The sequence below is a fragment of the Anomaloglossus baeobatrachus genome, chromosome 11 (assembly GCF_048569485.1).
Source record: "Anomaloglossus baeobatrachus isolate aAnoBae1 chromosome 11, aAnoBae1.hap1, whole genome shotgun sequence".
NCBI lineage: Eukaryota > Metazoa > Chordata > Amphibia > Anura > Aromobatidae > Anomaloglossus > Anomaloglossus baeobatrachus.
The window spans coordinates 2,921,084-2,936,173 of record NC_134363.1 but is presented as its reverse complement, the minus strand read 5'-3'; the positions used below and the strand labels follow the sequence as shown (position 1 = coordinate 2,936,173).

Below are 15,090 nucleotides of genomic sequence, written 5' to 3'. Positions count from 1 at the left end.
ATGGACGCTCCGCACAGGACGCCATTATCAGACCCGCAGGCTCATGGACACTCCGCACAGGACGCCATTATCAGACCCGCACACTCATGGACGCTCCGCACAGGACGCCATTATCAGACCCGCAGGCTCATGGACGCTCCACACAGGACGCCATTATCAGACCCGCAGGCTCATGGACACTCCGCACAGGACGCCATTATCAGACCCGCAGGCTCATGAACGCTCCGCACAGGACGCCACTATCAGACCCGCAGGCTCATGGACGCTCCGCACAGGACGCCGTTATCAGACCCGCAGGCTCATGGACGCTCCGCACAGGACGCCATTATCAGACCCGCAGGCTCATGGACGCTCCGCACAGGACGCCATTATCAGACCCGCAGGCTCATGGACGCTCAGCACAGGACGCCATTATCAGACCCGCAGGCTCATGGACGCTCCACCATTATCAGACCCGCAGGCTCAGGGACGCTCCGCACAGGACGCCATTATCAGACCCGCAGGCTCATGGACGCTCCGCACAGGACGCCTGTATCAGACCCGCAGGCTCATGGACGCTCCGCACAGGACGCCACTATCAGACCCGCAGGCTCATGGACGCTCCACACAGGACGCCATTATCAGACCCGCACGCTCATGGACGCTCCGCACAGGACGCCATTATAAGACCCGCAGGCTCATGGACGCTCCGCACAGGACGCCATTATCAGACCCGCAGGCTCATGGACGCTCCGCACAGGACGCCACTATCAGACCCGCAGGCTCATGGACGCTCCGCACAGGACGCCTTTATCAGACCCGCAGGCTCAGGGACGCTCCGATCAGGACGCCACTATCAGACCCGCAGGCTCATGGACGCTCCGCACAGGACGCCATTATCAGACCCGCAGGCTCAGGGACGCTCCGCACAGGACGCCACTGTCAGACCCGCAGGCTCAGGGACGCTGCACCCATTATCAGACCCGCAGGCTCATGGACGCTCCACACAGGACGCCAGTATCAGACCCGCAGGCTCATGGACGCTCCGCATAGGACGCCACTATCAGACCCGCAGGCTCATGGACGCTCCGCACAGGACGCCACTATCAGACCCGCAGGCTCAGGGACGCTCCGCAACAGGACGCCACTATCAGACCCGCAGGCTCAGGGACGCTCCGCACAGGACGCCACTATCAGACCCGCAGGCTCAGGGACGCTCCGCACAGGACGCCATTATCAGACCCGCAGGCTCATGGACGCTCCGCACAGGACGCCATTATCAGACCCGCAGGCTCATGGACGCTCCGCACAGGACGCCATTATCAGACCCGCAGGCTCATGGACGCTCCACACAGGACGCCTCTATCAGACCCGCAGGCTCATGGACGCTCCGCACAGGACGGCATTATCAGACCCGCAGGCTCATGGACGCTCCGCACAGGACGCCACTATCAGACCCGCAGGCTCAGGGACGCTCCGCACAGGACGCCATTATCAGACCCGCAGGCTCATGAACGCTCCGCACAGGACGCCACTATCAGACCCGCAGGCTCATGGACGCTCCGCACAGGACGCCACTATCAGACCCGCAGGCTCATGGACGCTCCGCACAGGACGCCATTATCAGACCCGCAGGCTCATGGACGCTCCGCACAGGACGCCATTATCAGACCCGCACACTCATGGACGCTCCGCACAGGACGCCATTATCAGACCCGCAGGCTCATGGACGCTCCACCATTATCAGACCCGCAGGCTCAGGGACGCTCCGCACAGGACGCCGTTATCAGACCCGCAGGCTCATGGACGCTTCCGCACAGGACGCCACTATCAGACCCGCAGGCTCATGGACGCTCCGCACAGGACGCCATTATCAGACCCGCAGGCTCATGAACGCTCCGCACAGGACGCCATTATCAGACCCGCAGGCTCATGGACGCTCCGCACAGGACGCCATTATCAGACCCGCAGGCTCATGGACGCTCCGCACAGGACGCCATTATCAGACCCGCAGGCTCATGAACGCTCCGCACAGGACGCCACTATCAGACCCGCAGGCTCATGGACGCTGCACCATTATCAGACCCGCAGGCTCATGGACGCTCCGCACAGGACGCCATTATCAGACCCGCAGGCTCATGGACGCTCCGCACAGGACGCCATTATCAGACCCGCAGGCTCAGGGACGCTCCGCACAGGACGCCATTATCAGACCCGCAGGCTCATGGACGCTCCGCACAGGACGCCTCTATCAGACCCGCAGGCTCATGAACGCTCCGCACAGGACGCCACTATCAGACCCGCAGGCTCAGGGACGCTCCGCACAGGACGCCACTATCAGACCCGCAGGCTCAGGGACGCTCCGCACAGGACGCCATTATCAGACCCGCAGGCTCATGAACGCTCCGCACAGGACGCCACTATCAGACCCGCAGGCTCATGGACGCTCCGCACAGGATGCCATTATCAGACCCGCAGGCTCATGGACGCTCCGCACAGGACGCCATTATCAGACCCGCAGGCTCAGGGACGCTCCGCACAGGACGCCATTATCAGACCCGCAGGCTCATGGACACTCCGCACAGGACGCCATTATCAGACCCGCAGGCTCAGGGACGCTCCGCACAGGACGCCATTATCAGACCCGCAGGCTCATGGACGCTCCGCACAGGATGCCTCTATCAGACCCGCAGGCTCATGAACGCTCCGCACAGGACGCCACTATCAGACCCGCAGGCTCAGGGATGCTCCGCACAGGACGCCATTATCAGACCCGCAGGCTCATGGACACTCCGCACAGGACGCCATTATCAGACCCGCAGGCTCAGGGACGCTCCGCACAGGACGCCATTATCAGACCCGCAGGCTCATGGACGCTCCGCACAGGACCGCCTCTATCAGACCCGCAGGCTCATGAACGCTCCGCACAGGACGCCACTATCAGACCCGCAGGCTCAGGGACGCTCCGCACAGGACGCCACTATCAGACCCGCAGGCTCAGGGACGCTCCGCACAGGACGCCACTATCAGACCCGCAGGCTCAGGGACGCTCCGCACAGGACGCCATTATCAGACCCGCACGCTCATGGACGCTCCGCACAGGACGCCGTTATCAGCCCCGCAGGCTCATGGACGCTCCGCACAGGACGCCACTATCAGACCCGCAGGCTCATGGACGCTCCGCACAGGACGCCATTATCAGACCCGCAGGCTCATGGACGCTCCGCACAGGACGCCGTTATCAGACCCGCAGGCTCATGGACGCTCCGCACAGGACGCCATTATCAGACCCGCAGGCTCATGGACGCTCCGCACAGGACGCCATTATCAGACCCGCAGGCTCATGGACGCTCCGCACAGGACGCCATTATCAGACCCGCAGGCTCATGGACGCTCCGCACAGGACGCCATTATCAGACCCGCAGGCTCATGGACGCTCCGCACAGGACGCCGTTATCAGACCCGCAGGCTCATGGACGCTCCGCACAGGACGCCATTATCAGACCGCAGGCTCAGGGACGCTCCGCACAGGACGACATTATCAGACCCGCAGGCTCATGGACGCTCCGCACAGGACGCCACTATCAGACCCGCAGGCTCAGGGACGCTCCGCACAGGACGCCACTATCAGACCCGCAGGCTCAGGGACGCTCCGCACAGGACGCCATTATCAGACCCGCACGCTCATGGACGCTCCGCACAGGACGCCACTATCAGACCCGCAGGCTCATGGACGCTCCGCACAGGACGCCATTATCAGACCCGCAGGCTCATGGACGCTCCGCACAGGACGCCGTTATCAGACCCGCAGGCTCATGGACGCTCCGCACAGGACGCCATTATCAGACCCGCAGGCTCATGGACGCTCCGCACAAGACGCCGTTATCAGACCCGCAGGCTCATGGACGCTCCGCACAGGACGCCATTATCAGACCCGCAGGCTCATGGACGCTCCGCACAGGACGCCATTATCAGACCCGCAGGCTCATGGACGCTCCGCACAGGACGCCATTATCAGACCCGCACACTCATGGACGCTCCGCACAGGACGCCATTATCAGACCCGCAGGCTCATGGACGCTCCGCACAGGACGCCATTATCAGACCCGCAGGCTCATGGACGCTCCGCACAGGACGCCGTTATCAGACCCGCAGGCTCATGGACGCTCCGCACAGGACGCCATTATCAGACCCGCAGGCTCATGGACGCTCCGCACAGGACGCCATTATCAGACCCGCAGGCTCATGGACGCTCCGCACAGGACGCCATTATCAGACCCGCAGGCTCATGGACGCTCCGCACAGGACGCCATTATCAGACCCGCAGGCTCAGGGACGCTCCGCACAGGACGCACTATCAGACCCGCAGGCTCATGGACACTCCGCACAGGACGCCATTATCAGACCCGCAGGCTCAGGGACGCTCCGCACAGGACGCCATTATCAGACCCGCAGGCTCATGGACGCTCCACACAGGACGCCTCTATCAGACCCGCAGGCTCATGAACGCTCCGCACAGGACGCCACTATCAGACCCGCAGGCTCAGGGATGCTCCGCACAGGACGCCATTATCAGACCCGCAGGCTCATGGACACTCCGCACAGGACGCCATTATCAGACCCGCAGGCTCATGGACGCTCCGCACAGGACGCCATATCAGACCCGCAGGCTCATGGACGCTCCGCACAGGACGCCATTATCAGACCCGCACACTCATGGACGCTCCGCACAGGACGCCATTATCAGACCCGCAGGCTCATGGACGCTCCGCACAGGACGCCGTTATCAGACCCGCAGGCTCATGGACGCTCCGCACAGGACGCCATTATCAGACCCGCAGGCTCATGGACGCTCCGCACAGGATGCCTCTATCAGACCCGCAGGCTCATGGACGCTCCGCACAGGACGCCTCTATCAGACCCGCAGGCTCAGGGACGCTCCGCACAGGACGCCATTATCAGACCCGCAGGCTCATGGACGCTCCGCACAGGACGCCATTATCAGACCCGCAGGCTCATGGACGCTCCGCACAGGATGCCTCTATCAGACCCGCAGGCTCATGGACGCTCCGCACAGGACGCCTCTATCAGACCCGCAGGCTCAGGGACGCTCCGCACAGGACGACATTATCAGACCCGCAGGCTCATGGACGCTCCGCACAGGACGCCATTATCAGACCCGCAGGCTCATGGACGCTCCGCACAGGACGCCACTATCAGACCCGCAGGCTCATGGACGCTCCGCTCCCGCCGCCTCCACACTGGTATCCGCGGGGAGCGGCTGCTCTGGGCTCCGGTGCGCGCTGTGTGGAGGGATCAATGTGACCGTATGTGACGCCGGGAGCGGCGGCTGCAGGTGACATAACCGGACATGATGTAACCGGCGGGGCCGCTCCTCACCTCCTCCCGCCGCCTCACCTCCTGCCGCCGCTCGCTCCGTCCTCTCCGTGTGGGGCTGCCCCCGGCTCCGCTGTCCCGGGCTCCTCAGGTACCGGCTCCGCTCACCGCCCCATCACGGCCTGAATCTCACCTCACAGACGGAACCGGAAGACGAACCACAAGCCCCGCCCATTAACCTCCGCCGTATCCGGCTGACTGACACTGACTGTCTCCTCCAATCAGCGCCTGCCGTCCTTGATTGGCAGTCCTGTCTCCCTGTCAGCATTGCTATGGATACTCTCTAGAGCCCGCCCCTCACGCCCCACGTGATCTGTCCCTAGCGCCCTGCGGTTGCTATAGTAATGGAGCTGACTCTCTGCGCTCTGTTGCCTCTTAACTCCTTCGTCCTCCGCGGCCTCCCTCCTGAAACCCTCTGTGCTGCTGATGACGTCACGTTGCGGCACGTGATCTTCCTTACAATAATGTAAACATTAGAGGCGGGATGTGGAGAACGAGCGGCTGAGGAGACGCAGTCTCTCACTCCCTGCACCCCTCACTCGCACTCCGCGCCACTCACTCGCACTCCGCGCCCCTCACTCACACTCCGCGCTCCTCACTCGCCCTCCGCGCCCCTCACTCACACTCCGCGCCCCTCACTCACACTCCGCGCCCCCTCACTCACACTCCGCGCCACTCACTCACACTCCGCGCCCCTCACTCACACTCCGCGCCCCTCACTCACACTCCGCGCCCCTCACTCACACTCCGCGCCCCTCACTCACACTCCGCGCCCCTCACTCACACTCCGCGCCCCTCACTCACACTCTCCGCGCCACTCACTCGCACTCCGCGCCACTCACTCGCACTCCGCACTCATTCCTGCACCCCCTCACTCACACTCCGCACTCATTCCTGCCCCCCTCACTCACACTCCACGCCCCTCATTCACTCCCTGCGCCCCTCACTCACACTCCGCGCTCCTCACTCGCCCTCCGCGCCCCTCACTCACACTCCACGCCCCTCATTCACTCCCTGCGCCCCTCACTCACACTCCGCGCCCCTCACTCCCTGAACCCCTCACTCACACTCCACGCCCCTCATTCACTCCCTGCGCCCCTCACTCACACTCCGCGCCCCTCACTCCCTGAACCCCTCACTCACACTCCACGCCCCTCATTCACATCCCTGCGCCCCTCACTCACACTCCGCGCTCCTCACTCGCCCTCCGCGCCCCTCACTCACACTCCACGCCCCTCATTCACTCCCTGAACCCCTCACTCACACTCCGCGCCCCTCATTCACTCCCTGAACCTCTCACTCACACTCCGCGCCCCTCACTCCCTGAACCCCTCACTCGCACTCCGCACCCCTCACTCACACTCCGCGCCCCTCACTCACACTCCGCGCCCACCTCACTCACACTCCGCGCCACTCACTCGCACTCCGCGCCACTCACTCCACTCCGCACTCATTCCTGCACCCCTCACTCACACTCCTCACTCATTCCTGCCCCCCTCACTCACACTCCACTCCCCCTCATCACACTCCCTGCGCCCTCACTCACACTCCGCGCTCCTCACTCGCCCTCCGCGCCCCTCACTCACACTCCACGCCCCTCATTCACTCCCTGCGCCCCTCACTCACACTCCGCGCCCCTCACATCCCTGAACCCCTCACTCACACTCCACGCCCCCTCATTCACTCCCCTGCGCCCCTCACTCACACTCCGCGCCCCTCACTCCCTGAACCCCTCACTCACACTCCACGCCCCTCATTCACTCCCTGCGCCCCTCACTCACACTCCGCGCTCCACACTCGCCCTCCGCGCCCCTCACTCACACTCCACCGCCCCTCATTCACTCCCTGAACCCCTCACTCACACTCCGCGCCCCTCATTCACTCCCTGAACCTCTCACTCACACTCCGCGCCCCTCACTCCCTGAACCCCTCACTCGCACTCCGCACCCCCTCGCACTCCGCGCCCCTCACTCACACTCCGCGCCCCTCACTCGCACTCGCGCCCCTCACTCGCCCTCCGCGCCCCTCACTCGCCCTCCGCGCCCCCTCACTCACACTCCACGCCCCTCATTCACTCCCTGCGCCCCTCACTCACACTCCGCGCCCCTCACTCCCTGAACCCCTCACTCACACTCCACGCCCCTCATTCACTCCCTGCGCCCCTCACTCACACTCCGCGCTCCTCACTCGCCCTCCGCGCCCCTCACTCACACTCCACGCCCCTCATTCACTCCCTGAACCCCTCACTCACACTCCACGCCCCTCATTCACTCCCTGAACCTCTCACTCACACTCCGCGCCCCTCACTCCCTGAACCCCTCACTCGCACTCCGCACCCCTCACTCGCACTCCGCGCCCCTCACTCACACTCCGCGCCCCTCACTCGCACTCCGCGCCCCTCACTCGCCCTCCGCGCCCCTCACTCGCCCTCCGCGCCCCTCACTCACACTCCACGCCCCTCATTCACTCCCTGCGCCCCTCACTCACACTCCGCGCTCCTCACTCGCCCTCCGCGCCCCTCATTCACTCCCTGAACCCCTCACTCACACTCCACGCCCCTCATTCACTCCCTGAACCCCTCACTCACACTCCACGCCCCTCATTCACTCCCTGCGCCCCTCACTCACACTCCGCGCTCCTCACTCCCTGCACCCCTCACTTGCTCTGTGCCCCTCACTCATTCCTGCCCCCCTCACTCGCACTCCACACCCCTCACTCGCACTCCGCGCCCCTCACTCGCCCTCCGCACCTCTTGCGGCTCACTCCCTGCACCCCTCACTTTCTCTGCGCCCCTCACTCATTCCTGCCCCCCTCACACACTCCACGCCCCTCACTCGCACTCCACACCCCTCACTCACACTCCGCGCTCCTCACTCGCCCTCCGCGCCCCTCATTCACTCCCTGAACCCCTCACTCACACTCCACGCCCCTCATTCACTCCCTGAACCCCTCACTCACACTCCACGCCCCTCATTCACTCCCTGCGCCCCTGACTAACACTCCGCGCTCCTCACGCTCTCACTCCTGCACCCCTCACTTGCTCTGTGCCCCTCACTCATTCCTGCCCCCCTCACTCGCACTCCACACCCCTCACTCGCACTCCGCGCCCCTCACTCGCCCTCCGCACCTCTTGCGGCTCACTCCCTGCACCCCTCACTTTCTCTGCGCCCCTCACTCATTCCTGCCCCCCTCACACACTCCACGCCCCTCACTCGCACTCCACACCCCTCACTCCGCGCTCCTCACGGCTTACTCTGTGCCCCTCACTCTCTCTCCCTGCCCCCCTCACTCACACTCCGCGCTCCTCACTCTCTGCACCCCTCACACATATTCTGCACCTTTCATTCTCTAATCACTTCTCTAGTTGTCTGCGCCCCTCACTCACACTCTGCGCCCGTTACAGCTCACTTGGCACCACTCTCTCACACTCTGCACCTCTCACTCTGTGGCCTATACTCACTCTCTGCACCCTTAACTTACACTCCGCGCCCCTCACCAACACTCTGCCCACCTCACTCGGCACCACTCTCTCACATTCTGCACCCCTCGTGGCTCACTCTGTGCCCTTCATTCACACTCTGCACCCTTCATTTGCACTGCGCCCCTCACTCACCCTCTGCACTCCTCACTCACACTCTGACCCTCACACTCTGCACCCTTCATTCGCACTCTGCTCCCCTCACTCACACTCTGCACCCATCACTCACTCTGCGCCCTTCACTCACACTCTGCTTATATGAGGTCCCGGGTCCAGTCTGTGGACTATTTGGCGCTGCCGGTGATGAAGACCCTCGGTGATGATGGCGCCATGTGGTGTGAATGAAGCACTGTGGCCCCCGGCCATCTGTGTGTCGTGCGGGGACAGAGCAGATAAAGGACCACTCCACTTATCATTTCCCAGGGAAGGTCCTGGCAGGATCAGGAGCGGAGCCTGTGTGCGGGGCGAGCGCTGGCTGCACTGAGCGCTGAGATCCCCCGTCCTGGCCCCATCATCTCCACCTCTGCCATGTCAGCGGGGGATCTGCTAGAGACCCCACTGTCGCCATCCTGGCCCCCCGTTTATCCTGGGCTGCACTTCATTATACAGTGCCTTGCGAAAGTATTCACCCCCTTGAATTCTTCAACCTTTTCCCACATTTCAGGCGTCAAACATAAAGATAAAATGTGAATGTTCTGGTGAAGAATCAACAACAAGTGACACAATTGTGAAGAGGAAGGAAATTTATTACTTATTATAATGTTTTCTAAAAAATAAATAACTGTAAATTGTGGCGTGCAATATTATTCATCCCCTGTAAGTGAATACTTTGTAGCGCCCCCTTTTGCTGCGATTACAGCTGCAGTCTCTTGGGGGATGTGTCTATCAGTTTTGCACATGGAGAGGTGAAATTCCTCGCCCATTCTTCCTTTGTAAACAGCTGGAGCTGAGTGAGGTTGGATGGAGGCGTTTGTGATCAGCAGTTTTCAGCTCTTTCCACAGGTTCTCGATTGGGTTCAGGTCTGGACTGTGACTTGGCCATTCTAACACCTGGATACAGTTATTTGTGAACCATTCCATTGTAGATGTTGCTTTATGTTTGGGATCATTGTCTTGTTGGAAGACAAATCTCCGTCCCAGTCTCAGATCTTTTGCAGACTCCAACAGGTTTTGTTCAAGAATGGTCCTGTATTTGGCTCCATCCATCTTCCCATCAATTGTAACCATCTTCCCTGTCCCTGCTGAAGAAAAGCAGGCCCAGACCATGATGCTGCCTCCACCATGTTTGACAGTGGGGATGGTGTGTTCAGGGTGATGAGCTGTGTTACTTTTATCATTTGGCATTGTGCCCAAATAGTGTGATTTTGGTTTCCTCTGAGCAGAGCCCCTTCTTCCACATGTTTGGGGTCTCCAGGTGGCTTGTGCCAAACTTGAAACAACACTTTTTATGGATATCTTTGAGAAATGGCTTCTTCTTGCCACTCTTCCATAAAGGGCAGATTTGTGCAGTGTAGACTGATTGTTGTGCTATGGACAGACTCTCCCCCCTCAGCTGTGGATCTCTGCAGATCATCCAGAGGGATCATGGGCCTCTTGGCTGCGTCTCTGATCAGTCTCCTTGGTTGAGATGACAGTTTGGATGGAGGCCGGGTGTTGGTAGATTTGCAGTGGTATGATGCTCCTTCCATTTCAATATGATCGCTTGCACAGGGCTTCTTGGGATGTTTAAAGTTGTGGAAATCTTTTTGTAACCAAATCCGGCTTTAAACTTCTCCACAACAGTAACAACAGTATCCTGGACCTGCCTGTTGTGTTCCTTGGTCTTCATGATGCTCTCTGCGCTTTACACAGAACCCTGAGACTATCACAGAGCAGGGGCATTATACGGAGACTTGTTACACACAGGGGCTTATATTTATCATCATCAGTCATTTAGGACAACATTGCATCATTCAGAGAGCCTCAATCACTTCTGGAGTGAGTTTCTGCACTGAAAGTAAAGGGGATGAATAATATTGCTCGCCACAATTTTCAGTTATTTATTTTTCATAAAAGGTTAAAATAAGCAATAAATTTCCTTCCTCTTCACAATTGTGTCACTTGTTGTTGATTCTTCACCAGAACATTCACATTTTATCTATATGTTTGAAGCCTGAAATATGGGAAAAGGCTGAAAAATTCAAGGGGGCTGAATACTTTCGCAAGGCACTGTATATCACCATTTTCACTCTATACAAACCTCATAGTCTTGGAAGAAGGAGGCAAAAATAGAAATTGTCTGCATCCTCGGGGGGGTCGAGCTTTCAGGCCCTTCCTACAATTCACCGTGGAGGCCGCACCCTGACGGGAGCAGAAGTTTGCACGCAGCTCTGGATGTAACAACATGAAGACTGGAGGGGGTGAAGACTTTTATGAATCAGACAGTCTCACACAATCGTCCCTTGAGGTCTACGATCCTCATGTAAATCTTTAATATAAACTCTTGGCTCCTATATACAAAGTGTTCAGCATTTACAGACGTCTCCCACGGATCGTGCGTTGTGTGATATGGAGTGACAGGCGTCATGGCGGATATCGTGCCGGTACGTGCAGTTCCCATTCCCTGCCAGTAGGAGGCGCCGTAGAGCAGAGTGATGGAGTCCTGCGGGCTCACCACTGCTTACATTCTGCTTTATCTGCTCTCCGCAGTTCCAGCGCCGTCCACTAGAGGGCAGGATCTCTGGCAGCGCTCATCCAGAGCTGCCGTTTCATGAAGACGACGCAAATAACTTTCAGTGAAGACTGACACGTCACAGGCAGAGAGCGGCAGGAGAGAGAGGTGAGGACTATGGCTGCTAATAGTGGTTGTCAGCCGGTGTCAGCGCCCGTGCATCATCGTCAGGTGCAGCTTATAATGTCCAGTAACATGTGCTATACTCCAGTCACAGCCAGAGCTGCATCCACACTGCAGCCTATAGGAATGCATTTTTTCTGCTTTGCATTGCGGGAGATGTTTTTTTTTTTCTCCTTGCAGTATTGTGAGCGCGCTCTGGAGGTGACTGGAGTATCAGATGCGTATGTGGCAAGTGTGCAGATTATATCTGGGGGTGCCGGGGTTCAGGGGTGACACAGGTTATAGTCAGCGGATGGTCGGAGGAAGACGTGTAGTCCGTGCAGAGGGCCCGGGGCCGAGTCCCGGTGATGTCGGCTGCGGAGGGAGACAAGTCTTTGGGCTGGTGCGCCCCGTCACTCCTCACTCTCTCCGTCCCGCTGAGCGGCCGCTGGAGACTCCTCCTCCTGCTGGTGCTGGTGGCGTCCGATGTTCTCTGCCGGAGACAGCGCCTCCTCGGCCGTGTTCAGGTAGACGTTAAACATGGCTCCGTCTTGGCTTAGTTCCTTGCCACAAGCCTGACAGCTGCAGCGTAAGATCTTCTCCACCAGCTTGTCCACCCGGGGGACCTCCTCGTTCCCGGGACACTCCAACGTGACCTGTCCCGAAACACAGAAACAGTCATCTAAAAGAGGCGGAGAAGACCCAGACCCCCCAAGTGTCCTCTGAATATTACCAGACCCCCCAAGTGTCCGCTGAGCATTACCAGACCCTCCAAGTGTCCGCTGAGCATTAACAGACCCCCCAAGTGTCCGCTGAGCATTACCAGACCCTCCAAGTGTCCGCTGAGCATTACCAGACCCCCCAAGTGTCCGCTGAGCATTACCAGACCCTCCAAGTGTCCGCTGAGCATTACCAGACCCTCCAAGTGTCCGCTGAGCATTACCAGACCCTCCAAGTGTCCGCTGAGCATTACCAGACCCCCCAAGTGTCCGCTGAGCATTACCAGACCCCCCAATTGTCCGCTGAGCATTACCAGACCCTCCAAGTCTCCGTTGAGCATTATCAGACCCTCCAAGTGTCCGCTGAACATTACCAGACCCCCCAAGTGTCCGCTGAGCATTACCAGACCCCCCAAGTATCTGCTGAGCATTACCAGACCCCCCAAGTGTCCGCTGCACGTTATCAGACCCTCCCAGTGTCCGCTGAGCATTACCAGACCCTCCAAGTGTCCGCTGAGCATTACCAGACCCCCCAAGTGTCCGCTGAGCATTACCGGACCCACCAAGTGTCCGCTGAGCATTACCAGACCCCCCAAGTGTCCGCTGAGCATTACCAGACCTTCCAAGTGTCCGCTGAGCATCACCAGACCCCCCAAGTGTCCGCTGAGCATCACCAGACCCTCCAAGTGTCCACTGCACATTACCAGACCCCCAAGTGTCCGCTGAGCATTACCAGACCCTCCCAGTGTCCGCTGCACATTACCAGACCCCCCAAGTGTCCGCTGAGCATTACCAGACCCTCCCAGTGTCTGCTGAGCATTACCAGACCCTCCCAGTGTCCGCTGAGCATTACCAGACCCCCCAAGTGTCCGCTGAGCATTACCAGACCCCCCAAGTGTCCGCTGAGCATCACAAGACCCTCCAAGTGTCCTCTGCACGTTACCAGACCCCTCCAGTGTCCGCTGACCATTACCAGACCCTCCAAGTGTCCGCTGAGCATTACCAGACCCTCCAAGTGTCCGCTGAGCATTACCAGACCCCCCAAGTGTCCGCTGAGCATTACCAGACCCTCCAAGTGTCCGCTGAGCATTACCAGACCCTCTAAGTGTCCGCTGAGCATTACCAGACCCCCCAAGTGTCCACTGAGCATCACCAGACCCCCCAAGTATCCGCTGAACATTACCAGACCCTCCAAGTGTTCGCTGAGCATTACCAGACCCTTCAAGTGTCTGCTGAGCAGTACCAGACCCTCCAAGTGTCCGCTGAGCATTACCAGACCCTCCAAGTGTTCGCTGAGCATTACCAGACCCTCCAAGTGTCCGCTGAGCATCACCAGACCCTCCAAGTGTCCGCTGAGCATCACCAGACCCCCCAAGTGTCCGCTGAACATTACCAGACCCTCCAAGTGTCCGCTGAACATCACCAGACCCTCCAAGTGTCCGCTGAGCATTACCAGACCCTCCAAGTGTCCGCTGAGCATTACCAGACCCTCCAAGTGTGTCCGCTGAGCAGTACCAGACCCTCCAAGTGTCCGCTGGACATTACCAAACCCTCCAAGTGTCCACTGCACATTACCAGACCCACCAAGTGTCCGCTGAGCATTACCAGACCCCCCAAGTGTCTGCTGAGCATTAACAGACCTTCCAAGTGTCCGCTGAGCATCACCAGACCCCCCAAGTGTCCGCTGAGCATCACCAGACCCTCCAAGTGTCCACTGCACATTACCAGACCCCCAAGTGTCCGCTGAGCATTACCAGACCCTCCCAGTGTCCGCTGCACATTACCAGACCCCCCAAGTGTCCGCTGAGCATTACCAGACCCTCCCAGTGTCCGCTGACCATTACCAGACCCTCCAAGTGTCCGCTGAGCATTACCAGACCCTCCAAGTGTCCGCTGAGCATTACCAGACCCCCCAAGTGTCCGCTGAGCATTACCAGACCCTCCAAGTGTCCGCTGAGCATTACCAGACCCTCCAAGTGTCCGCTGAGCATTACCAGACCCCCCAAGTGTCCACTGAGCATCACCAGACCCCCCAAGTATCCGCTGAACATTACCAGACCCTCCAAGTGTTCGCTGAGCATTACCAGACCCTTCAAGTGTCCGCTGAGCAGTACCAGACCCTCCAAGTGTCCGCTGAGCATCACCAGACCCTCCAAGTGTCCACTGCACATTACCAGACCCTCCAAGTGTCCGCTGAGCATCACCAGACCCTCCAAGTGTCCGCTGAGCATCACCAGACCCCCCAAGTGTCCGCTGCCGCTGAACATTACCAGACCCTCCAAGTGTCCGCTGAACATCACCAGACCCTCCAAGTGTCCGCTGAGCATTACCAGACCCCCCAAGTATCCGCTGAACATTACCAGACCCTCCAAGTGTTCGCTGAGCATTACCAGACCCTTCAAGTGTCCGCTGAGCAGTACCAGACCCTCCAAGTGTCCGCTGAGCATTACCAGACCCTCCAAGTGTCCACTGCACATTACCAGACCCTCCAAGTGTCCGCTGAGCATCACCAGACCCTCCAAGTGTCCGCTGAGCATCACCAGACCCCCCAAGTGTCCGCTGAACATTACCAGACCCTCCAAGTGTCCGCTGAACATCACCAGACCCTCCAAGTGTCCGCTGAGCATTACCAGACCCTCCAAGTGTCCGCTGAGCATTACCAGACCCTCCAAGTGTGTCCGCTGAGCAGTACCAGACCCTCCAAG

At 59.6% G+C, this 15,090-nt stretch overlaps 1 protein-coding gene across 1 annotated transcript in view; it reads right to left on the bottom strand.

The window, feature by feature from the left end:
* Positions 1–11,291: 11,291 nt before the first annotated feature.
* Positions 11,292–15,090, bottom strand: part of NBL1 (NBL1, DAN family BMP antagonist) — a 47,844-nt gene continuing 44,045 nt past the window's right edge. The window contains exon 4 of the mRNA XM_075329074.1: positions 11,292–12,322. Within this exon, the coding sequence (XP_075185189.1) occupies positions 12,080–12,322 (243 nt within the window). The 3' untranslated portion in view covers positions 11,292–12,079. The remainder of the gene's footprint in view (positions 12,323–15,090) is intronic.